We start from the raw sequence: 25,497 nt of genomic DNA on the forward strand, positions 1-25,497 counted from the left end.
GTTTGTTAAGGTGCCACACAAGAGGTTCAGTCCATTTATTGATGGACAGTAATCAGAAAGTAAGAATGAACGAGTCAGATTCAGGATTGGGAGACTTTAACTAGTTGGGTATCACAAGGATCAGTGCTTGTGCCTCAGCTATTTACAAGATATATCAATGACTAAGGTGAGGAAACCGAGTGGCTAGACTGACATATGAGAAGAGACTGGATCAACTGGGCCTGTATTCACTGGAGTTTAGAAGGATGAGAGGGGATCTCATAGAAACATATAAAATTCTGATGGGACTGGACAGGTTAGATGCAGGAAGAATGTTCCCGATGTTGGGGAAGTCCAGAACCATGGGACACAGTCGAAGGATAAGGGGTAGGCCATTTAGGACTGAGATGAGGAGAAACTTTTTCACTCAGAGAGTTGTTAACCTGTGGAATTCCCTACCGCAGAGAGCTGTTGATGCCAGTTCATTGGATATATTCAAGAGGGGGTTAGATGGCTAAAGGGATCAAGGGATATGGAGAGAAAGCAGGAAAGGGGTACTGAGGTGAATGATCAGCCATGATCTTATTGAATGGTGGTGCAGGCTCAAAGGACCGAATGGCCTACTCCTGCACCTATTTTCTATGATTCTATGTTTCTATGTAATGTATCCAAGTTTGCTGATGATACAAAGCTGGGTAGGTAAGTAAGCTGTGAGGATGACAAAAAGATGCTGCAAAGGGATATAGTCAGGTTAAGTAAGTGGGCAAGAAGATAGAAGATGGTCATCTGAGAACTCACTTTTGGAGTGGAAGCAAGTCTTCCTCAATTTCGAGGGATTGCCTCTGATGATGATGAGAAGATGGAGTACAATGTGAAATTACCCACTTTGGTGGGAAGAATAGAAAGGAAGAATTTGTTTTTAAAACTAGTAAATGTTGGTATGAAGAGGGAATTTGCAAGGTGGAGAAATTTGGAAGCGCCCCGTTTGGGTCGGCAACTTTTGAAAGTTGAAAAAAATTGACGTCAGGATAAGGGTTCGGCCATTTAGGTCGGAGATGAGGAGAAATGTCTTCACTCAGAGAGTTGTGAATCTTTGGAATTCTCTGCCCCAGAGGGCTGTGGATGCTCAGCTGTGACTATATCCAAGAATGAGAATGATAGATTTTCGGACACCGCGGGAATCAAGGGATAAGGGGATAGCGGGGGAAAGTGGAGTTGAGGTCGAAGATTTTATTGAATGGCGGAGCGGGTTCGAAGGACTGTGTGGCCTACTCCTGCTCCTATCTCTTACAGTATTCATTATAACTGTCGTAGGATTGAGCATCGTGATAACGGGGACTGGGTCATGGAGTTTCCCACACCGAGGTTTATCCCCCTTCCCGACGACGTTCCAGCATACGAGAATTGCTCTCACAGGCTGGGGCACTGTTCCCTGGAAAAGAGAAGGCTGAGGGGTGAACAGATCGAGGTCTTTAAGTTCACGAAAGGGTTCGATGGGGTAGACATGGGGTAGACATAGGGAAGATGTTTTAACTTGCGAGCGAGACCAGAACGGGGGTCCATAAATATAAGATAGTCACCAATAAATCCAATAGTGAATACATGACAAATTTCTTTATCCAGAGAGTGGTGAGAATGTGGGACTCGCTGCCACGTAGAGGCGAATTATACTGAGGCATTTAAGGGGCAGCTTGATAAACACACGAGGGAAAAAGAAACAGAAGATGTGGCCCTTATGGCTAAAGGGATCAAGGGGTATGGAGAGAAAGCAGGAATGGGGTATTGAAGTTGCATGATCAGCCATGATCATGTTGAATGGCGGTGCAGGCTCGAAGGGCCGAATGGCCTGCTCCTGCATCTATTTTCTATGTTTCTATGTTATGCTGATAGGGTTAGATGAAGAGGGGTGGGAAGAGGCTCGTGTGAAGTATAAACACCGGCATGAACCAGTTCGGCCGAATGGCTTGTTTCTATGCAGCATATTCGATGCAATCTATGAGATCTCCCACCTGAGGAGCAAGTTCACCAACCTCTTTATTGGGGTGAACATTAAAAATTTTACAAATCTCAGTTTTCAGTTGCCAAAAACAGTCTTAAGTGTTAGCCGTGGCTCAGTGGGGTAGCACTCTTGCCTCTGAGTCAGAAGTTCGTGGGTTCAAGTCACACTCCAAAGACTTGAGCACAAAAATCTAGGCTGACACTCCCAGTGCAGTACTGAGGGAGTGCTGCATTGTCGGAGGTGCCATCTTTCGGAAGAGATGTTAAACCGAGGTCCTGTCTGCTCTCTCAGGTGCATGTAAAAGATCCGACGGCACTATTTCGAAGAAGAGCAGGGCAAGTTTTCCCTTCCTAATATTTATCCCTCAATCAACATCAGAAAAATAGGATATCTGGTCATTATCACATAGCTGTTTGTAGGAGCTTGCTGTGTGTAAATTGGCTGCCGCGATTCCAATATTACTACAGTGACTACACTCTAAAAGTGTTTTATTGAGTGCTTTGGAACATCGTGACGTTATGAATTCTCTACCCCCAGAGGGCTGTGGAGGCTCAGTCGTTGAGTATATTCAAAACAGAGATCGATGGATTTTTGGATATTAAGGGAATCAAGGGATATTGAGATAGTGCAGGAAAGTGGAATTGAGGTAGAAGATCAGCCTTGATCTTATTGAATGGCAGAGCAGGCTCGAGAGGCCAAATGGCCTACTCCTGGTCCTAGTTCTTATGTTCTTATGTGAAAGGGATGATATAAATGCAAGTCTGTCTTCTTGATATTTCTCAGAATATTGGCCGAGGGTTACTAAGAGTGTGCATATAGAAACATAGAAATATAGAAATTTACCGCGCAGAAGGAGGCCATTTCGGCCCATCGTGTCCGCGCCGGCCGACAAAGAACCGCACGGCCCTTAGTCGGTTACATATAAACCTGTGAACAATGCCGGAAAGGCAAAGAGCACCCAGCCCAACCAGTCTGCCTCACACAACTGCCAAACCCCTTATACTGAAACATTCGACACTCCACCCCTTCCGGAGCCATGTGATCTCCTGGGAGAGGCAAAAACCAGATAAAAACCCAGGGCAATTTAGGGAGAAAACTTCTGAGAAAATTCCTCTCCGACCCATCCAGGCGATCGAAACTAGTCCAGGAGATCACCCTGGCCGTATTCTATTCCTTGCAGTACTTACCATTATATCTGCGCCGTCCAACAAAAGATCAACCAGTCTAATGCCAATTACCAGCTCTAGGTCTGTAACCCTGCAGCTTACTGCACTTTAAGTGCCCATCCAACCATCTCTTAAAAGTGGTGAGGGTTTCTGCATCCACCACTCTTCCAGGCAGTGAGTTCAAGATCCCCACAATCCTCTGCATAAAGAAGCCTCCCCCCCTCAAATCCCCTCTGAACCTTCCACCAACCACCTTAAAACTATGCCCCCTCATAATTGACCCCTCCACCAAGGGAAATAGACCCTACTATCCATTATGTACACCTCAATGAGGTCTCCTCTCAACCTCCTCTGTTCCAAGGAGAACACACCCAGCCTATCTAATCTGTCCTCATAACTAAGATTCTCTATTCCAGGCAGCATCCTAGTAAATCTCCTCTGCACCCTTTCTGGTGAAATCACGTCCTTCCTACAATACGGTGACCAGAACTGCATGCAGTACTCCAGCTGTGGCCTAACCAAAGTATTATACAATTTAAGCATAACCTCCCTGCTTTTATATTCTATGCCTCGGCCAATAAAGGCAAGCATTCCATATGCCTTCTTAACCATCTTATCCACCTGGCCTGCTATTTTCAGGGATCTGTGAACAAGCACTCCAAAGTCCCTTTGTTCATCTACACTGCCTACCGCTTAATGTGTATACCCTTTCCTTATTAGCCCTCCCAAAGTGCATCACCTCACTCTTCTCTGAATTAAATTCCATTTGCCACTGCTCTGCCCACCTGACCAGTAGATTGATATCCTCCTGCAGCCCATGAATTTACTCTTCATTATCAACCACACAACCAATTTTAGTGGCATCTGCAAACTTCTTAATAATACTCCCTATATTCAAATCTAAATCGTTGATATATACCACAAAAAGCAAGGGACCCAGTACTGAGCCCTGTGGAACCCCACTGGAAACATTCTTCCAGTCACATAAATATCCAACAATCATTACCCTTTGCTTCCTAACTCCAAGCAAATTTTGGATCCAACTTGTCACTTGCCCTGGATCCTATGGGCTTTAACCTTCATGACCAGTCTACCATGTGGGACCTTATCAAAAGCCTTGCTAAAATCCGTATAGACTACATTGTACGCACTACTCTCATTGACTCTCTTGGTTACCTCCTCAAAAAATTCAATCAGGTTAGTCAAACACGATCTTCCCTCAACAAATCTGTGCTGACTGTCCCGAATTAATCCTTGCCTTTCCAAATGCAGATTTATCCTGTCTTTCATGATTTTTTCCAATAATTTTCCCACCACTGCGGTTAGGTTGACAGACCTGTAATTACTCAGCCTATCCCTTTCTCCCTTCTTAAACAAGGATATTACATTAGAAGTCCTCCAATCCTCCGTCATCATGCCCAGATCCAAAGAGGACTGGTAAATGATAGTTAAGGCCTCTGCTATTTCCTCTTTTACTTCGCTCAACAGCATGGGATGCATTTCATCCGGGCCTGAGGACTTATCTACTTTCAAAGCTGATAAACTCTTTAATACTTCCTCTCTCACATTATCTATTTCATCCAGAATATCATTCTCCTCCTTGCTAGCAGTATCTGCATTGCCCCTTTCCTTTCTGAAAACAGATGCAAAGTATTCGTTAAGAATACTACCAACATCTTCCACCTCCACACGAAGATTACTCTCATGGTCTCTAACAGGCCCTACCCTTTCTTTAGTTACCCTCTTAATATATTTATAGAACATCTTAGGGTTTTCCTTAATTCCATAAGGTGACGGGCTATAAGAACATAAGAAATAGGAGCAGGAGTTAGTCATTTGGCACCTTGAGCCTGCTCCACCATTCAATAAGATCATGGCTGATCTGATCTTGGCCTCAACTCCACTTCCCTGCCCGCTCCCCATAACCCTTTACTCCCTTATCCTTCAAATATCTGTCTATCTCCACCTTAAATATATTCAATGACCCAGCCGGAACTATGGGCCCTAGTTCTAGATTCCCTCATGAGGGGAAACATCCTCTCTGCATCTACCCTGTCGAACCCCCTCAGAATCTTATATGTTTCAATAAGATCACCTTTCATTCTCCTAAACTCCAATGCATGTAGGTCCAACATGCTCAGTCTTTCTTCATAAGACAACCCCTTCATCTCAGCGATCAACCTTATGAACTTTCTCTGAACTGCCTGCAATGCAAGAATATCCCTCCTTAAATAAGGAAACCAAAACTGTACACAGTACTTCAGGTGTGGTCTCACTATCAACCTGTACAGTTGCAGCAGGACTTTCCTACTTTTATACTTCATTGACCTGGCAATAAAGGTCAACATTCCATTTGTCTAATTAATTACTTGCTAAAATTCCCCACTCCAGTACAATACAGGGTAAATTCCCCACTCCAGTACAATACAGGGTAAATTCCCCACTCCAGTACAATACAGGGTAAATTCACCATCCCAGGACAATACAGGGTAAATTCCCCACTCCAGTACAATACAGGTAAATTCACCACTCCAGTACAATTCAGGGTAAATTCACCAGTCCAGCACAACACAGGGTAAATTCACCATCCCAGTACAATGCAGGGTAAATTCCCCACTCTAGTACAATACAGGGTAAATTCACCATCCCAGTACAATACAGGGTAAATTCACCACCCCAGGACAATACAGGGTCAATTCCCCACTCCAGTACAATACAGGGTAAATTCCCCACTCAAGTACAATACAGGGTAAATTCACCACCCCAGTACAATACAGGGTAAATTCCCCACTCCAGTACAATATAGGATAAATTCACCGCCCCAGTACAATACAGGGTAAATTCACCATCCCAGTACAATACAGGGTAAATTCACCATCCCAGTATAATACAGGGTAAATTCCCCACTCCAGTACAATACAGGGTAAATTCACCACCCCAGTACAATACAGGGTAAATTCACCATCCCAGTACAATACAGGGTAAATTCACCACTCCAGTACAATACAGGGTAAATTCACCACTCCAGTACAATACAGGGTAAATTCACCACCCCAGTACAATACAGGGTAAATTCCCCACTCCAGTACATAGAAACATAGAAAATAGGTGCAGGAGTAGGCCATTCGGCCCTTCTAGCCTGCACCGCCATTCAATGAGTTCATGGCTGAACATTCAACTTCAGTACCCCATTCCTGCTTTCTCGCCATACCCCTTGATCCCCCTAGCAGTAAGGACCTCATCTAACTCCTTTTTGAATATATTTAGTGAATTGGCCTCAACAACTTTCTGTGGTAGAGAATTCCACAGGTTCACCACTCTCTGGGTGAAGAAGTTCCTCCGCATCTCGGTCCTAAATGGCTTACCCCTTATCCTTAGACTGTGACCCCTGGTTCTGGACTTCCCCAACATTGGGAACATTCTTCCTGCATCTAACCTGTCTAACCCCGTCAGAATTTTATATGTTTCTATGAGGTCCCCTCTCATTCTTCTGAACTCCAGTGAATACAAGCCCAGTTGATCCAGTCTTTCTTGATAGGTCAGTCCCGCCATCCCGGGAATCAGTCTGGTGAACCTTCGCTGCACTCCCTCAATAGCAAGAATGTCCTTCCTCAGGTTAGGAGACCAAAACTGTACACAATACTCCAGGTGTGGCCTCACCAATGCCCTGTACAACTGTAGCAACACCTCCCTGCCCCTGTACTCAAATCCCCTTGCTATGAAGGCCAACATGCCATTTGCTTTCTTAACCGCCTGCTGCACCTGCATGCCAACCTTCAATGACTGATGTACCATGACACCCAGGTCTCTTTGCACCTCCCCTTTTCCTAATCTGTCACCATTCAGATAATAGTCTGTCTCTCTGTTTTTACCACCAAAGTGGATAACCTCACATTTATCCACATTATACTTCATCTGCCATGCATTTGCCCACTCACCTAACCTATCCAAGTCGCTCTGCAGCCTCACAGCATCCTCCTCGCAGCTCACACTGCCACCCAACTTAGTGTCATCCGCAAATTTGGAGATACTACATTTAATCCCCTCATCTAAATCATTAATGTACAGTGTAAACAGCTGGGGCCCCAGCACAGAACCTTGCGGTACCCCACTAGTCACTGCCTGCCATTCTGAAAAGTACCCATTTACTCCTACTCTTTGCTTCCTGTCTGACAACCAGTTCTCAATCCATGTCAGTACACTAGCCCCAATCCCATGTGCTCTAACTTTGCACATCAATCTCTTGTGTGGGACCTTGTCGAACGCCTTCTGAAAGTCCAAATATACCACATCAACTGGTTCTCCCTTATCCACTCTACTGGAAACATCCTCAAAAAATTCCAGAAGATTTGTCAAGCATGATTTCCCTTTCACAAATCCATGCTGACTTGGACCTATCATGTCACCTCTTTCCAAATGCACTGCTATGACATCCTTAATAATTGATTCCATCATTTTACCCACTACCGATGTCAGGCTGACCGGTCTATAATTCCCTGTTTTCTCTCTCCCTCCTTTTTTTAAAAAGTGGGGTTACATTGGCTACCCTCCACTCCATAGGAACTGATCCAGAGTCAATGGAATGTTGGAAAATGACTGTCAACGCATCCACTATTTCCAAGGCCACCTCCTTAAGTACTCTGGGATGCAGTCCATCAGGCCCTGGGGATTTATCGGCCTTCAATCCCATCAATTTCCCCAACACAATTTCCCGGCTAATAAGGATTTCCCTCAGTTCCTCCTCCTTACTAGACCCCCCGACCCCTTTTATAACCGGAAGGTTGTTCGTGTCCTCCTTCGTGAATACAGGGTAAATTCACCATCCCAGTACAATACAGGGTAAATTCACCACCCCAGTACAATACAGGGTAAATTCACCACTCCAGTACAATACAGGGTAAATTCCCCACTCCAGTACAATACAGGGTAAATTCACCACTCCAGTACAATACAGGGTAAATTACCCACCCCAGTACAATACAGGGTAAATTCACCATCCCAGTACAATACAGGGTAAATTCACCACTCCAGTACAATACAGGGTAAATTCACCACCCCAGTACAATACAGGATAAATTCACCACTCCAGTACAATACAGGGTAAATTCACCACTCCAGTACAATAGAGGATAAATTCACCATCCCACTACAATACAGGGTAAATTCCCCACTCCAGTACAATACAGGGTAAATTCACCACTCCAGTACAATGCAGGGTAAATTCCCCACTCCAGTACAATACAGGGTTAATTCACCACTCCAGTGCAATACAGGGTAAATTCGCCATCCCAGTACAATACAGGGTAAATTCACCTTCCCAGTACAATACAGGGTAAATTCACCATCCCAGTACAATACAGGGTAAATTCACCACCCCAGTACAATACAGGATAAATTCACCACTCCAGTACAATACAGGGTAAATTCACCACCCAAGTACAATACAGGATAAATTCACCACTCCAGTACAATACAGGGTAAATTCACCACTCCAGTACAATAGAGGATAAATTCACCATCCCACTACAATACAGGGTCAATTCCCCACTCCAGTACAATACAGGGTAAATTCACCACTCCAGTACAATACAGGGTAAATTCCCCACTCCAGTACAATACAGGGTTAATTCACCACTCCAGTGCAATACAGGGTAAATTCACCATCCCAGTACAATACAGGGTAAATTCACCATCCCAGTACAATACAGGGTAAATTCACCACTCCAGCACAATACGGGGTAAACTCAGCATCCCAGTACAATACAGGGTAAATTCACCACCCCAGTACAATACAGGGTAAATTCACAATCCCAGTACAATACAGGGTAAATTCACCACTCAAGTACGATACAGGGTAAATTCCCCACTCCAGTACAATACAGGGTAAATTCACCACTCCAGCACAATACGGGATAAATTCACCATCCCAGTACAATACAGGGTAAATTCACCATCCCAGTACAAAATAGGGTAAATTCACCATCCCAGTACAATACAGGGTAAATTCACCACTCCAGCACAATACGGGGTAAACTCAGCATCCCAGTACAATACAGGGTAAATTCACCACCCCAGTACAATACAGGGTAAATTCCCCACTCCAGTACAATACAGGGTAAATTCACCACTCCGGCACAATACGGGGTAAATTCAACATCCTAGTACAATACAGGGTAAATTCACCATCCCAGTACAATACAGGGTAAATTCACCTTCCCAGTACAATACAGGGTAAATTCACCATCCCAGTACAATACAGGGTAAATTCACCACCCCAGTACAATACAGGATAAATTCACCACTCCAGTACAATACAGGGTAAATTCACCACCCCAGTACAATACAGGATAAATTCACCACTCCAGTACAATACAGGGTAAATTCACCACTCCAGTACAATAGAGGATAAATTCACCATCCCACTACAATACAGGGTAAATTCCCCACTCCAGTACAATACAGGGTAAATTCACCACTCCAGTACAATACAGGGTAAATTCCCCACTCCAGTACAATACAGGGTTAATTCACCACTCCAGTGCAATACAGGGTAAATTCACCATCCCAGTACAATACAGGGTAAATTCACCATCCCAGTACAATACAGGGTAAATTCACCATTCCAGCACAATACGGGGTAAACTCAGCATCCCAGTACAATACAGGGTAAATTCACCACCCCGGTACAATACAGGGTAAATGAACAATCCCAGTACAATACAGGGTAAATTCACCACTCCAGTACGATACAGGGTAAATTCCCCACTCCAGTACAATACGGGGTAAATTCACCACTCCAGCACAATACGGGGTAAATTCACCATCCCAGTACAATACAGGGTAAATTCACCCTCCCAGTACAAAATAGGGTAAATTCACCAACCCAATACAATACAGGGTAAATTCACCACTCCAGCACAATACGGGGTAAACTCAGCATCCCAGTACAATACAGGGTAAATTCACCACCCCAGTACAATACAGGGTAAATTCCCCACTCCAGTACAATACAGGGTAAATTCACCACTCCGGCACAATACGGGGTAAATTCAACATCCTAGTATAATACAGGGTAAATTCACCACTCCAGTACAATACAGGGTAAATTCCCCACCCCAGTACAATACAGGGTAAATTCACCATCCCAGTACAATACAGAGTAAATTCACCATCCCAGTACAATACAGGGTAAATTCAATATCCCAGTACAATACAGGATAAATTCACCACCCCAGTACAATACAGGATAAATTCACATCTCCTGTACAATACAGAGTAAATTCACCATCCCAGTACAATACAGGATAAATTCACCACTCCAGTACAATACAGAGTAAAATTCACCACTCCAGTACAATACAGGGTAAATTCACCATCCCAGTACAATACAGGATAAATTCACCATCCCAGTACAATACAGGGTAAATTCACCATTCCAGTACAATAGAGGATAAATTCACCATCCCAGTACAATACAGGGTAAATTCCCCACTCCAGTACAATACAGGGTAAATTCACCACTCCAGTACAATACAGGGTAAATTCACACTCCAGTGCAATACAGGGTAAATTCACCATCCCAGTACAATACAGGGTAAATTCACCATCCCAGTACAATACAGGGTAAATTCACCATCCCAGTACAATACAGGGTAAATTCACCACACCAGCACAATACGGGGTAAACTCAGCATCCCAGTACAATACAGGGTAAATTCACCACCCCAGTACAATACAGGGTAAATTTCCCAATCCAGTACAATACAGGGTAAATTCCCCACTCCAGTACAATACAGGGTAAATTCACCATCCCAGTACAATACAGGGTAAATTCACCACTCCAGCACAATACGGGGTAAACTCAGCATCCCAGTACAATACAGGGTAAATTCCCCACTCCAGTACAATACAGGGTAAATTCACCACTCCAGTATACTACAGGGTAAATTCCCCACTCCAGTGCAATACAGTGTAAATTCACCACTCCAGTACAATACAGGCTAAATTCACCACTCCAGTACAATACAGGGTAAATTCACCATCCCAGTGCAATACAGGGTAAATTCCCCACTCCAGTACAATACAGGGTAAATTCTCCACACCAGTACAATACAGGGTAAATTCTCCACTCCAGTACAATACAGGGTAAATTCACCACCCCAGTACAATACAGGGTAAACTCACCATTCCAGTACAATACAGGGTAAATTCTCCACTCCAGTACAATACAGGGTAAATTCACCACCCCAGTACAATACAGGGTAAACTCACCATTCCAGTACAATACAGGGTAAATTCTCCACTCCAGTACAGTACAGGGTAAATTCATCACCCCAGTACAATACAGGGTAAATTCACCACGGCGATACTCGGGTAAATTCACCACTCCAGTACAATACAGGGTAAGTTCACCCCTCCAGTACAATACAGGGTAAATTCAGAAACCAATTACTTTGGAGCAGGCTGCAATGAAAATGAGCGCAGGTCGGAAAACCAGCGTTGTCGTCCTATGTCTGACCTTTGCACCTTCTCCGTTGGGTCTCAATAGTTTTGCTGGATCTATGATTATAGCTTAATCTGTGGAAGAGGGTCAGGGTGGGATGGTCACAGAAGAACCTAGCTTGTTCTTGGCACTTGAATTGCCGTGTCTGTCCTGAATAATAGATAGTGAGCTTTAATTTCACCTCTGTAGGAAGATTTAGTTCTGCTACAGGTTGTTGTGTGAGCCATGACTCAGTTGGTAGCAGTGTTATCTCTCAGTCAGAAGGTCACTGTAATGTATTTGCTTCATGGGTTCTTTGCTTAAGAATTCATTGCAACACATTTCTGTTAAGAACCAGTTGGTTTACTAGCAAAGCTTTAACAATCACACTACACATTACCAGTTCATCCACCAGGCTCACAATCACCTGCCTCATCATGGATCCCCCTAACCCAACTGGACGGGGTTTTATTGAGTCTTGTAAATATCACGTGACTGTCTAAGCCACTCCCAATTCAACAGCTCGACAAACCTGTGAGCATGCTCAGGGCATACATTACAGAGTCTTGAACACACAATCCAGTACAGTGCTGAGGGAGTGCTGCACTGTCAGAGATGCCGTTTTTTGGATGAGGCGTTAAACATCGGCCCTCTCAGGTGTATGTGAACAACCCCATGGCACCATTTCAAAGGAAACCAGAGGAGTTCTCCCTGGTGCTCTGGACACCATTTATCTCTCAATTAATATCATTAAAAAGCAGATTATCTGATCATTATCTCATTGCAGTTTGTGGGAGCTTGCTGTGCGCAAACTGGCTGCTGCATTTCCTATATCACAACAGTATTTAGACTTCAAAAAAGTACTTCATTGGCTGTAAAGTGCTGTGGGACATTCTGAGGTCATAAAAGGCGACATAAATACCAGTTCCCTCTTGCTTTTCTTTTCAATGTCCTTCCCTTCTATTCTTAACACTCAATAACGCAATTGAACTAAAAATAAATGAACAATCGATTTCTACCTGGAATCGTCGCATGTCTCTAGGATTCCCTGCATTTTTCAAACAGTTCTGATTGCACTTGAGGAAGAATTTTAAGAAGAATCTGCAGAAAGGAGATGAAAGGTTGGTTAGTACAGAAGGGTTTAGCAGAAAATATTGAACACATTAATACGTCGTTCTCTGTTCAAGTTTAGCTTTTGACATGTGCCTGAATGAAATACAATTGATAATCAAATGTACACATTCAATGAGTCAAATCCCTTCCTATTCGCAGCATTTCATGCAATTCCAACGGACCAAAGCCGATTCCATTCACCCTCATTGCATAGCACCAGTTGGACTGAAAGGCCTGTTTCTAATGAAACATACTCCTTCTCAGTTACTGCTAGTTCACTCCCAATGTACAAAATTCCAAATTAACAGTCAATCCCATTGTATAGAATTCCAATTGAACAAGCCCCTTCACTCCGATTGTATAAAATTCCAATTGATCAAACACAATCACTTCTATTGAATAGAATTCCAACTGAACAAACACCTTCTCTCCCAACATATGCAATTCCAATTGATCAGTCACTCCCATTGTACAGAGTTCCAATCGAATAAACACAGTTGTTCCCATTGTATAGAATTACAATTGAACAAATCCCTTCACTCCCATTCTATAGAATTCCAATTGAACAAACACAGTCACTCCCATTGTATTGAAATACAAATTTGAGGTCCTGCTCCTCAAACACTCTCTTCCTCAGGTGATCGAAGGCTGCAATGGCACACTGGAAGCTATGTTGGACCTTGTCGTCGATGTCTGCCCTCGCTGATAATAGACTCCCAAGGTATGGAAAATGGTCCATGTTGTCCAGTGCCGCTGCATGGATTTTGATGACTGGGGGACAGTGCTGTGTGGCGGGGTCAGGTTGCTGGATTATCTTGGTCTTACGGATGTTTAGCGTAAGGCTCATGCTTTCAGACGCTCGGTGAAGGTGTTGACGATGGATTGGAGTTCGGCCTCTGAGTGTACGCAGATGTAAGCATCATCCGCGTACTGTAGTTCGATGACAGAGGATGCGACGACCTTGGATCTAGCCTGGAGGCAACGGAGGTCGAACAGGTTCCCATTGGTTCTATAATTTAGTTCCACTCCAGCGGGGAGCGTGCTGATAGTGAGATGGAGCATTGCAGAAAGGAAGCACTGACCACACTCGACCAGCTCCGCTGGGCGGGCCACATCATCCGCATGCAAGACTCCCTATGCAAGCGCTCTACTCGGAACTCCTACACGGCAGGCGATCCCCAGGAGAAAACATTTCAAGGACACCCTCAAAGCCTCGTTGATAAAGAGTAACATCCCCACCGACACCTGGGAATTCCTGGCCCAAGACCGCCCTAAATGGAGCAAGTGCATCCGGGAGCCTGCTGAGCACCTCGAGTCTCGTCACCGAGAGCATGCAGAAAACAAGCGCAGGCAGCGGAAGGAGCGTGCGGCAAACTAGTCCCACCCACCCTTTCCTTCAACCAGTGTCTGTCCCACCTGTGACAGAGACTGTAATTCCTCTATTGGACTGTACAGTCACCTGAGAACTCACTTTTAGAGTGGAAGCAAGTTTTCCTCGATTTCGATGGACTGCCCATGATGATGATGATAGAATTCCAATTGAACAAACGCAGTCACTCTCATTGTATAAATATCCAATGCGCCAAACCCCTCTCGAAAAGAGCCATAAGATCTTCTTCTCCAACACTTGAGAATGTGAAAAATGATGAAGCTACATCTTCACTCGTCAAGCATCCTCGGCGACAGTTTAAGGCCAACGGTGTAAGCAGAATACCATGGATGAAATCAGTAGGGGTGAAGTTTGAATAAAACAATAAGTACTAGAAAGTCCATCCACATCAACTGGACTGCCCTCATCCACTCTCTCTGTTACCTTATCAAAAAACTCAATCAAGTTCGTCAAACATGAGTTGCCCTTAGCCAATCCATGTTTGCTCTCTGTTATTATTCCATGCTTGTCCAAGTGGCTGTTAATTTTCTCCCAGATTGTCTCGAAAAGCTTCCCCCACCACCGACATTAAACTGACTGGCCTGCTCCCGTTTTTTGAACAAGAGTGCAACATTTGCAATCCTCCAGTCCTTTGGCACCACCCTGTATCTAAGGAGAATTGCTGTGGCAGAACAACCCTCAATTAAAGGGGAGGGCCGCTGCGCGCTCTGCAGTCCCTTTGGCAGCTGCCACTGTGCCACCAGGGACGCCCTCAACCGGGCCAAAAGCCTGGCGCCCATAACGGAATGACGGGCAACATGATGGCGGCCTGGTCGATGCAAAGGCTGCCAACAGAAGAGTCGGCCGACTGAAAAATATGGCGGGCCACGGCGCAAACGGCCTGCCTTTTAAGAGGCGCTCCGGCAGCGGACATCCGCCAGCTTCCCGACTCGCGTAACCGGCGGTGACTTCGGCCGGCGCTGTCCTCGAAACCGCGGGGTGCAAAGAGGTCAGCATACGGTTGGCGCGCACGACAATTATGTCACCGCCGTGTGTGCGCAAATCGCTGGGCGGCCGCTAATGGCACAACGGCCGCCAAACCTCCGGGGGAATTCCCTTCCTCCGGGCGATAACCTCGTTGCGCCCCATTAGCGCCCCCATTACTGGATATAACACACTATGTTACTGGGTATAACACTTCGGTTTGTATTGGGCCGAAAATTGCGGTCGGATACTTCCTTCGGACGATCGCCTCCGACCCGAAAAAATCTACGAAAATACCTGGTGGTCCGGAGGCACCTTCTATTCCAGTCAGAGGCCTTCATTCGATGCGCAGCACACGGGCAAATGTCTTCCAGGTACCAACGCATCGACTGGAATCATGTGGGCCTGAATCACCAATCACTATGCAGTATTCTCATTGCTAATAATGGGATCTCCGTTTGTGTAGGCTCCCATTACTATCAACATAGAAACATAGAACATATAAAATAGGTGCAGGAGCAGGCCATTCGGCCCTTCGAGCCTGCACCACCATTCAATAAGATCATGGCTAATCATTCCCTCAGTATCCCTTTCCTGCTTTCTCTCCATACCCCTTGATCCCCTTTAGCCGTATGGACCATATCTAACTCCCTCTTGATTATATCCAATGAACTGGCATCAACAGCTCTCTGCGGAAGAGAATGCCACAGGTTAATAACTCTCAGAGTGAAGAAGTTTCTCCTCATCTCAGTCCTAAATGGCCAACCCCTTATCCTAAGACTGTGTCCCCTGGTTCTGGACTTCCCCAACTTCAGGAACATTCTACCCGCATCTAACCTGTCCCGTCCCATAAGAATCTGATATGTTTCTATGAGATCCCCTCTCATCCTTCTAAACTCCAGTGTATAATGGCCCAGTTGATCCAGTTTCTCCTCATATGTCAGTCCCGCCATGCCGGGAATCAGTCTGGTAAACCTTCACTGCACTCCCTCAATAGCAAGAATGTCCTTCTTCAGATTAGAAGACCAAAACTGAACACAATATTCCAGGTGAGGCTTCACAAAGTCCCTGTACAATTGCAGTAAGACCACCCTGCTCCTATATTCAAATCCCCTAGCTATGAAGGCCAACATACCATTTGCCTTCTTCACCGCCTGTTGTACCTGCATGCCAACTTTCAATGACTGATGAACCATGACACCCAGGTCTTGTTGCACCTCCCCTTTTCCTAATCTGCCGCCATTCAGATAATATTCTGTCTTTGCGTTTTTGTCCCCAAATTGGATAACCTCACATTTATCCACATTATACTGCATCGACATGCATTTGCCCACTCACCTAACTTGTCCAAGTCACTCTGCAGCCTCTTAGCGTCCTCCTCACAGCTCACACTGCCACCCAGTTTAGTGTCATCTGCAAACTTGGAGATATTACACTCAATTCCTTCATCAAAATCATTAATATATATTGTAAAGAGCTGGGGTCTCAGCATTGAGCCCTGCGGCACCCCACTAGTCACTTCCTGCCATTCTGAAAAGGACCCGTTTATCCCGACTCTTTGCTTCCTGTCTGCCAACCAGTTCTCTATCCACGTCAATACATGACCCCCAATACCATGTGCTTTAATTTTGCACACCAATCTCTTGTGTGGGAGCTTGTCAAAAGACTTTTGAAAGTCCAAATACACCACATCCACTGGTTCTCCCTTGTCCACTCTACTAGTTACATCCTCAAAAAATTCTAGAAGATTTGTCAAGCATGATTTCCCTTTCATAAATCCATGCTGACTTGGACCGATCCTGTCACTGCTTTCCAAATGCGCTGCTATTTCATCCTTAATTCCGACATTTTCCCCACTACTAATGTCAGGCTAACCGGACTATTACCCGTTTTCTCTCTCCCTCCTTTTTTCAAAAGTGGTGTTACATTAGCTACTCTCCAGTTTATAGGAACTGATCCAGAGTTGATAGACTGTTGGAAAATGATCACCAATGCATCCACTATTTCTAGGGCCACTTCCTTAAGTACTCTGAGATGCAGACTATCAGACACCGGGGATTTATTGGCCTTCAATCCCATCAATTTCCCTTACACAATTTCCCGCCTAATAAAGATATCCTTCAGTTCCTCCTTCTCACCAGACCCTCGGTCCCCTCGTACTTTCGGAAGGTTAATTGTGTCTTCATTCGTGAAGACAGAACCAAAGTACTTGTTCAATTGGTCTGCCATTTCTTTGTTCCCCATTATAAATTCACCTGAATCCGACTGTAAGGGACCTACGTTTGTCTTCACTAATCTTTTTCTCTTCACATATCTAGAGAAGCTTTTGTAGTCAGTTTTTATGTTTCCAGCAAGCTTCTTCTCGTCCTCTATTTTCCCCCTCTTAATTAAACCCTTAGTCCTCCTCTACTGAATTCTAAATTTCTCCCAGTCCTCTGGTTTGCTGCTTTTTCTGGCCAATTTATATGCCTCTTCCTTGGATTTAACACTATCCTTAATTTCGCTTGTTAGCCATGGTTGAGCCACCTTCCCCGTTTTATTTTTACTCCAGACAGGGATATATAATTGCTGATCATCCATATGATCTTTAAATGTTTGCCATTGCCTATCCACCGTCAACCCTTTAAGTATCATTTGCCAGTCTATTCTAGCCAATTCACGCCTCAAATCATCGAAGTTACCTTCCTTAAGTTCAGAACCCTAGTTTCTGAATTAACTGTGTCACTCTCCATTCTAATAAAGAATTCTATCATGTTATGGTCACTCTTCCCCAAGAGGACTCGCACAACAATATTGCTAAATAGTCCTTTCTCATTACACATCACAATATGGTTCCTCGACATATTGGTCCTGAAAACCATCCCTAATACACTCCAGGAAATCCTCCTCCACCACATTGTTACCAGTTTAGTTAGCCCAATCAATATGTAGATTAAAGTCACCCATGATAACTGCTGTACCTTTATTGCATGCATCCCTAATTTCTTGTTTGATGCTATTCACAACCTCACTACTACTGTTTGGTGGTCTGTACACAACTCCCACTAGCATTTTCTGCCCCTTGGTATTCCGTAGCTCCACCCATACAGATTCCACATCACCCAAACTAATGTCCTTCCTTACTATTGCATTAATTTCCTATTTAACCAGCAATGCCACCCCATCTCCTTTTCCTTTCTGTCTATCCTTCCTAAATTATGAATACCCCTGGATGTTGAGTTCCTAGCCTTGGTCACCCTGGAGCCATGTCTCCGTGATGCCAATTACATCATACCCGTTAACTGCTATCTGTGCAGTTAATTTGTCCACCTTATTCCGAATACTCCTCGCATTGAGGCTTAGAGCCTTCAGGCTAGTATTTCTAACACACTTTGCCCCTTTAAACTTTTGCTGTAATGTGGCCCTTTTTGATTTTTGCCGTAGGTTTCTCTGCCCTCCACTTTTAGTTTTCTTCTTTCTATCTTTTGCTTCTGCCCTCATTCTACTTCCCTCTGTCTTCCTGCATAGGTTCCCATTCTCCTGCCATATTAGTTTAACTCCTCCCCAACAGCACTAGCAAACACCTCCCCTCGGACATTGGTTCCGGTCCTGCCCAGGTGCAGACCGTCCGGTTTATACTAGTCCCACCTCCCCGAAAACCGGTTCCAATGGCCCAGGAATTTGAATCCCTCCCTGCTGCACCACTCCTCAAGCCACGTATTCATCTGAGCTGTCCTGCGATTCTGACTCTGACTAGCACGTGGCACTCGTAGCAATCCTGAGATTACTACTTTTGAGGTCCTACTTTTTAATTTAGCTCACAGCTCCCTAAATTCATCTTGTAGGACCTCATCCCATTTTTTCTATATCGTTGGTACCTATATGCACCACGACAACTGGCTGTTCACCCTCCCTTTTCAGAATGACCTGCACCCGCTCCGAGACATCCTTGACCTTTGCACCAAGGAGGCAACATACCATCTTGGAGTTTCGGTTGCGGCCGCAGAAACAACTATCTATTCCCCTTACAATTGAATCACCTATCACTATAGCTCTCCCACACTTTTTCCTGCCCTCCTGTGCAGCAGAGCCACCCACATTGCCATGAACTTGGCTGCTGCTGCCCTCCCCTGATGAGTCATCCCCCCCAACTGTACCCATAGCGGTGTATCTGTTTTGCAGGGGGATGACCGCAGGGGACCCCTGCACTACCTTCCTTGCACTGATCTTCCTGTTGGTCACGCATTCCCTATCTGGCTGTGTACCCTTTACCTGCGGTAAGACCAACTCACTAAATGTGCTAGTCACGTCATTCTCAGCATCGTGGATGCTCCAGAGTAAATCCACCCGCAGCTCCAGTGCCGCAATGCGGTCTATTAGGAGCTGCAGGCGAATGCACTTCCCGCACACATCGTCGTCGGGGACAACGGAAGCGTCCCTGAATTCCCACATAGTACAGAAGGAGCATAACACGTGTCTGCGCTCTCCTGCCATGACTTAACCCTTAGACAAACATACAGAGAATCAAGGAGAATAACCCTATAAAGCAACAAAACACAGCACAATAAATGAAAGAAACACCTCACATATTTCAAATTAATTGAAATTAAATGTCTTGGAAAAAATATATATTTTTTGGAATTTGTTTTTTAATGTGTTTTAGTAGGGTTGAAAATAAACTTACCTTAATGGACAGGTTTTTTAATGTAAAAATGCATGATTAAATTACATTTTTCTATGTTTTAAAAGTGTTACGCTGGCAACAGTAAGCTATATGCCTGCTTTTACCAGGTGCAAAAGTTTGAAGGACATTCGCTGGACAAATAGCCTAATCTCTGCCCCGCAAATATCCTTCCTGCGGGTATGTGTAGAATCTGTCTAAAGGAATTTTGATTGATTGGAAAGGCTGGATCTCGGCGCGTGCGCATCGCACCCCGAGAAATGGCTTTTGCAACACCTCGCCAGGTCCGTGCGCACTCCATACACACCTGGAGAGGCCGCACGTTCCGGCCCATTGTATAACACACTGTGTAACTGGGTATAACACTCCTGTATATATTATATAACACACTGTGTAACTGAGTATAACACTCCTGTATATATTATATAACACACTGTGTAACTGGGTATAACACTCCTGTATATATTATATAATAACACACTGTGTAACTGAGTATAACACTCCTGTATATATTATATAACACACTGTGTAACTGGGTATAACACTCCTGTATATATTATATAACACACTGTGTAACTGAGTATAACACTCCTGTATATATTATATAACACACTGTGTAACTGGGTATAACACTCCTGTATATAGTATATAATAACACACTGTGTAACTGGGTATAACACTCCTGTATATATTTATATAACACACTGTGTAACTGGATATAACACTCCTGTATATATTATATAATAACACACTGCGTAACTGGGTATAACACTCCTGTATATATTATATAACACACTGTGTAACTGAGTATAACACTCCTGTATATATTATATAACACACTGTGGAACTGGGTATAACACTCCTGTATATATTATATAACACACTGTGTAACTGAGTATAACACTCCTGTATATATTATATAATACACAGTGTTACTGAGTATAACACTCCTGTATATATTATATAACACACTGTGTAACTGGGTATAACACTCCTGTATATATTATATAACGCACTGTGTGTAACCGGGTATAACACTCCTGTATATATTATATAACACACTGTGTAACTGGGTATAACACTCCTGTATATATTATATAATACACAGTGTTACTGAGTATAACACTCCTGTATATATTATATAACACACTGTGTAACTGTGCATAACACTCCTGTATATATTGTATAACACACTGTATAACTGGGTATAACACTCCTGTATATATTATAGAACACACTGTGTAACTGGGTATAACACTCCTGTATATATTATATAACACACTGTGTAACTGGGTATAACACTCCTGTATATATTATATAACACACTGTGTAATGGGTATAACACTCCTGTATATATTATATAACGCACTGTGTGTAACTGGGTATAACACTCCTGTATATACTATATACCACAATGTGTAATTGGGTATAACACTCCTGTATATATTATATAATACACAGTGTTACTGAGTATAATGCTCCTGTATATATTATATAACACACAGTGTTACTGAGTATAACACTCCTGTATATATTATATAATAACACACAGTGTAACTGGTTATAACACTCCTGTATATATTATATAACACACAGTGTTACTGAGTATAACACTCCTGTATATATTATATATTAGCACACTGTGTAACTGGGTATAACACTCCTGTATATATTATATAATACACAGTGTTACTGAGTATAGCACTCCTGTATATATTATATAACACACAGTCTTACTGAGTTTTGCACTCCTGTATATATTATATAACACACAGTGTTACTGAGTATAACACTCCTGTATATATTATATAACACACTGTGTAACTAGGTATAACACTCCTGTATATATTATATAATACAGTGCTACTGAGTATAACACTCCTGTATATATTATATAACACACATTCTTACTGGTAATATAACACGCCTGCATATATTATATAACACACTGTGTAACTGGGTATAACACTCCTGTATATATTATATAACACACATTGTTACTGGTAATATAACAGTACTGTATATATTATATAACACATTGTGTAACTGGGTAGAACACTCCTGTATATATTATATAACGCATTGTGTTTAACTGGGTATAACACTCCTGTATATATTATATAACACACTCTGTAACTGGGTATAACACTCCTGTATATATTATTTAACATACTGTGTAACTGGGCATAACACTCCTGTATATATTATATAATACACATTGTTACTCGGTATAACGCTCCTGTTCGAAGGAGCTAGTGTACTTTGTTAGATGAAGTGCTTACTACTAGGGGAATCAAGGGGTATGGTGAGAAAGCAGGAATGGGGTACTGAAGTTGCATATTCAGCCATGAACTCATTGAATGGCGTTGCAGGCTAGAAGGGCCGAATGGCCTACTCCTGCACCTATTTTCTATGTTTCTATGTTTCTATATATTATATAACACACATTGTTACTGGTAATATACATGCCTGTATATATTATATAACACACTGTGTAACTGGGTATAACACTCCTGTATATATTATATAACGCACTGTGTGTAACTGGGTATAACACTCCTGTATATATTATTTAACATACTGTGTAACTGGGTGTAACACTCCAGTATATATTAGATAACACAATGTGCAACTGGCTATAACACTTCTGTATATATTATATAATAACACTGTAACTGGTATAACACTCCTGTATAGAAACATAGAAACATAGAAAATATGTGCAGGTGTAAGCCATTCGGCCCTTCAAGCCTGCAGCACCATTCAATAAGATCATGGCTGATCATTCATTTCAGTGCCCTTTTCCTGCTTTCTCTCCATACCCCTTGATTCCTTTAGCTGTAAGGGCCATATAAAACTCCCTCTTGGATATATCCAATGAACTGGCTTCAACAACTCTCTGCGGTAGGGAATTCCACAGGTTATCAACTCTCTGAGTGAAAAAGTTTCTCCTCATCTCAGTCCTAAATGGCTTACCCCTTATCCTTAGATTATGTCCCCTGGTTCTGGACTTCCCCAACATCGGGAACATTCTTCCTGCATCTAACCTGTCCAGTCCCGTCAGAATTTTATATATTTCCATGAGATCCCCTCTCATCCTTCTAAACTCCAGTGAATACAGGCCCAGTCGATCCAGTCTCTCCTCATATGTCTGTCCTGCCATCCCTGGAATCAGTCTAGTGAACATTCGCTGCACTCGCTCAATAGCAAGAACATCCTTCCTCAGATTAGGAGAACAAAACTGAACACAGTATTCCAGATGAGGCCTCACCAAGGCTCTGTGCAACTGCAGTAAGACCTCCCTGCTCCTATACTCAAATCCCCTAGCTATGAAGGCCAACATAGCATTTGCCTTCTTCACTGCCTGCTGTACCTGCATGCCAACTTTCAATGACTGATGTACCATGACACCCAGGTCTCATTGCACCTCCCCTTTTCCTAATCTGCCGCCATTCAGCTAATATTCTGCCTTCGTGTTTTTGCCACCAAAGTGGATAACCTCACATTTATCCACATTATACTGCATCTGCCATGCGTTTACCCACTCAACTAACCTGTCCAAGTCACCCTGCAGTCTCTAAGCATCATCCTCACAGCTCACATCGCCACCCAGCTTAGTGTCATCTGCAAACTTGGAGATATTACACTCAATTCCTTCATCTAAATCATTAATGTATATTGTAAATAGCTGGAGTCCCAGCACTGAGCCCTGCGGCACCCCACTAGTCACTGCCTGCCATTCTGAAAAGGACCCGTTTATCCCGACTCGCTGCATCCTGTCTGTCAACCAGTTCTCTATCCACGTCAGTACATTACCCCCAATACCATGTGTTTTAATTTTGTACTCCAATCTCTTGTGTGGGACCTTGTCAATAGCCTTTTGAAAGTCCAAATATACCACATCCACTGGTTCTCCCTTGTCCACTCTATCAGCTACATCCTCAAAAAATTCTCGAAGATTTGTCAAGCATAATTTCCCTTTCATAAATTCATGCTGACTTGGACCGATCCTGTCACTGCTTTCCAAATGCGCTGCTATTTCATCTTTAATAATTGATTCCAACATTTTCCCCACTACTGATGTCAGGCTAACCAGTCTACAATTACCCGTTTTCTCTCTCCCTCGTTTCTTAAAAAGTAGTGTTACGTTAGCTACCCTCCAGTCCATAGGAACTGATCACGAGTCGATAGACTGTTGGAAAATGATCACTAATACATCTACTGTTTCGAGGGCTACTTCCTTAAGTACTGTGGGATGCAGACTATCACGCCCGGGGATTTATTGGCCTTCAATCCCATCAATTTCTCTAACACAATTTCCAGCCTAATAAGAATTTCCTTCAGTTCCTCCTTCTCACTAGACCCTCGGTCCCCTAGTATTTCCGGAAGGTTATTTCTGTCTTCGTTCATGAAGACAGAACCAAAGTATTTGTTTAACTGGTCTGCATTTTCTTTGTTCCCCATTATAAATTCACCTGAATCTGACTGCAAGGGACCTACGTTTGTCTTCACTAATCTTTTTCTCTTCACATAGCTGTAGAAGCTTTTGTAGTCAGTTTTTATGTTCCCAGCAACCTTCCTCTCATACTCTATTACCCCCATCCTCATTCAACCCTTTGTCCTCCTCTGCTGTATTATAAATTTCTCCCAGTCCTCAGGTTTGCTGCTTTTTCTGGTCGATTTATATGCCTCTTCCTTGAATTTAACACTATCCTTAATTTCCCTTGTTAGCCACGGTTGAGCCACCTTCCCCGTTTTATTTTTACTCCAGACAGGGATGTACAATTGTTGAAGTTCATCCACGTGATCTTTAAATGTTTGCCATTGCCTATCCACCGTCAACCCTTTAAGTATCACTCACCATTGTATTCTAGCCAATTCACGCCTCATACCACCTAAGTTAGCTTTCCTTAAGTTCAGGACCCTAGTCTCTGAATCAACTGTGTTATTCTCCATCTTAATAAAGAATTCTACCATATTATGGTCACTCTTCCCCAAGGGGCCTCACACAACACGATTGCTAATTACTCCTTTCTCATTACACATCACCCAATCGAGGATGGCCAGCAATCTAGCTAGTTCTTCAACATATTGGTCCAGAAAACCATCCCTAATACACTCCAGGAAATCCTCCTCCACCACATTGCTACCAGTTTTGTTAGTCCAATCAATATGTAAATTAAAGTCGCCCATGATAACTGCTGTAACTTTATTGCACGCATCCCTAATTTCTTGTTTGGATATAACACTCACGTATATATTATATAATAACACACTGTGTAACTGGGTAGAACACTGCTGTATATATTATAGAATAACACACAGTGTAACTGTGTATAACACTCCTGTATATATTGTATAACACATTGTGTAACTGGGTATACCACTTCTGTTTATATTATATAATAACACTGTGTAACTGGGTATAACACTCCTGTATATATTTTAACACACTGTGTAACTGGGTATAACACTCCTGTATATATTATATAACACACTGTGTTACTGGGTATAACACTTCTGTATATATTATATAATAACACACTGTGTAACTGGGTAGAACACTCCTATATATATTATATAATAACACTGTGTGACTGGGTATAACACTCCTGCATATATTTTTAACACACTGTGTAACTGGGTATAGCACTCCTGTATATATTATATAATAACACTGTGTGACTGGGTATAACACTTCTGTATATATTATATAATACACTGTGTCACTGGGTATAGCACTCC

At 43.1% G+C, this 25,497-nt stretch overlaps 1 protein-coding gene across 3 annotated transcripts in view; it reads right to left on the reverse strand.

Annotated features, from left to right (window-relative positions):
- The window catches only part of LOC139229547 (transcription factor COE3-like), a 729,200-nt gene that overhangs the window by 206,277 nt on the left and 497,426 nt on the right, over positions 1-25,497 (reverse strand). For all 3 annotated transcript variants that reach the window (XM_070861097.1, XM_070861096.1, XM_070861098.1), the window contains one exon: positions 12,646-12,727. In XM_070861097.1, the coding sequence (XP_070717198.1) occupies positions 12,646-12,727 (82 nt within the window). The remainder of the gene's footprint in view (positions 1-12,645; positions 12,728-25,497) is intronic.

The sequence above is a fragment of the Pristiophorus japonicus genome, chromosome 2 (genome assembly GCF_044704955.1).
Source record: "Pristiophorus japonicus isolate sPriJap1 chromosome 2, sPriJap1.hap1, whole genome shotgun sequence".
Taxonomy (NCBI): Eukaryota; Metazoa; Chordata; class Chondrichthyes; family Pristiophoridae; genus Pristiophorus; species Pristiophorus japonicus.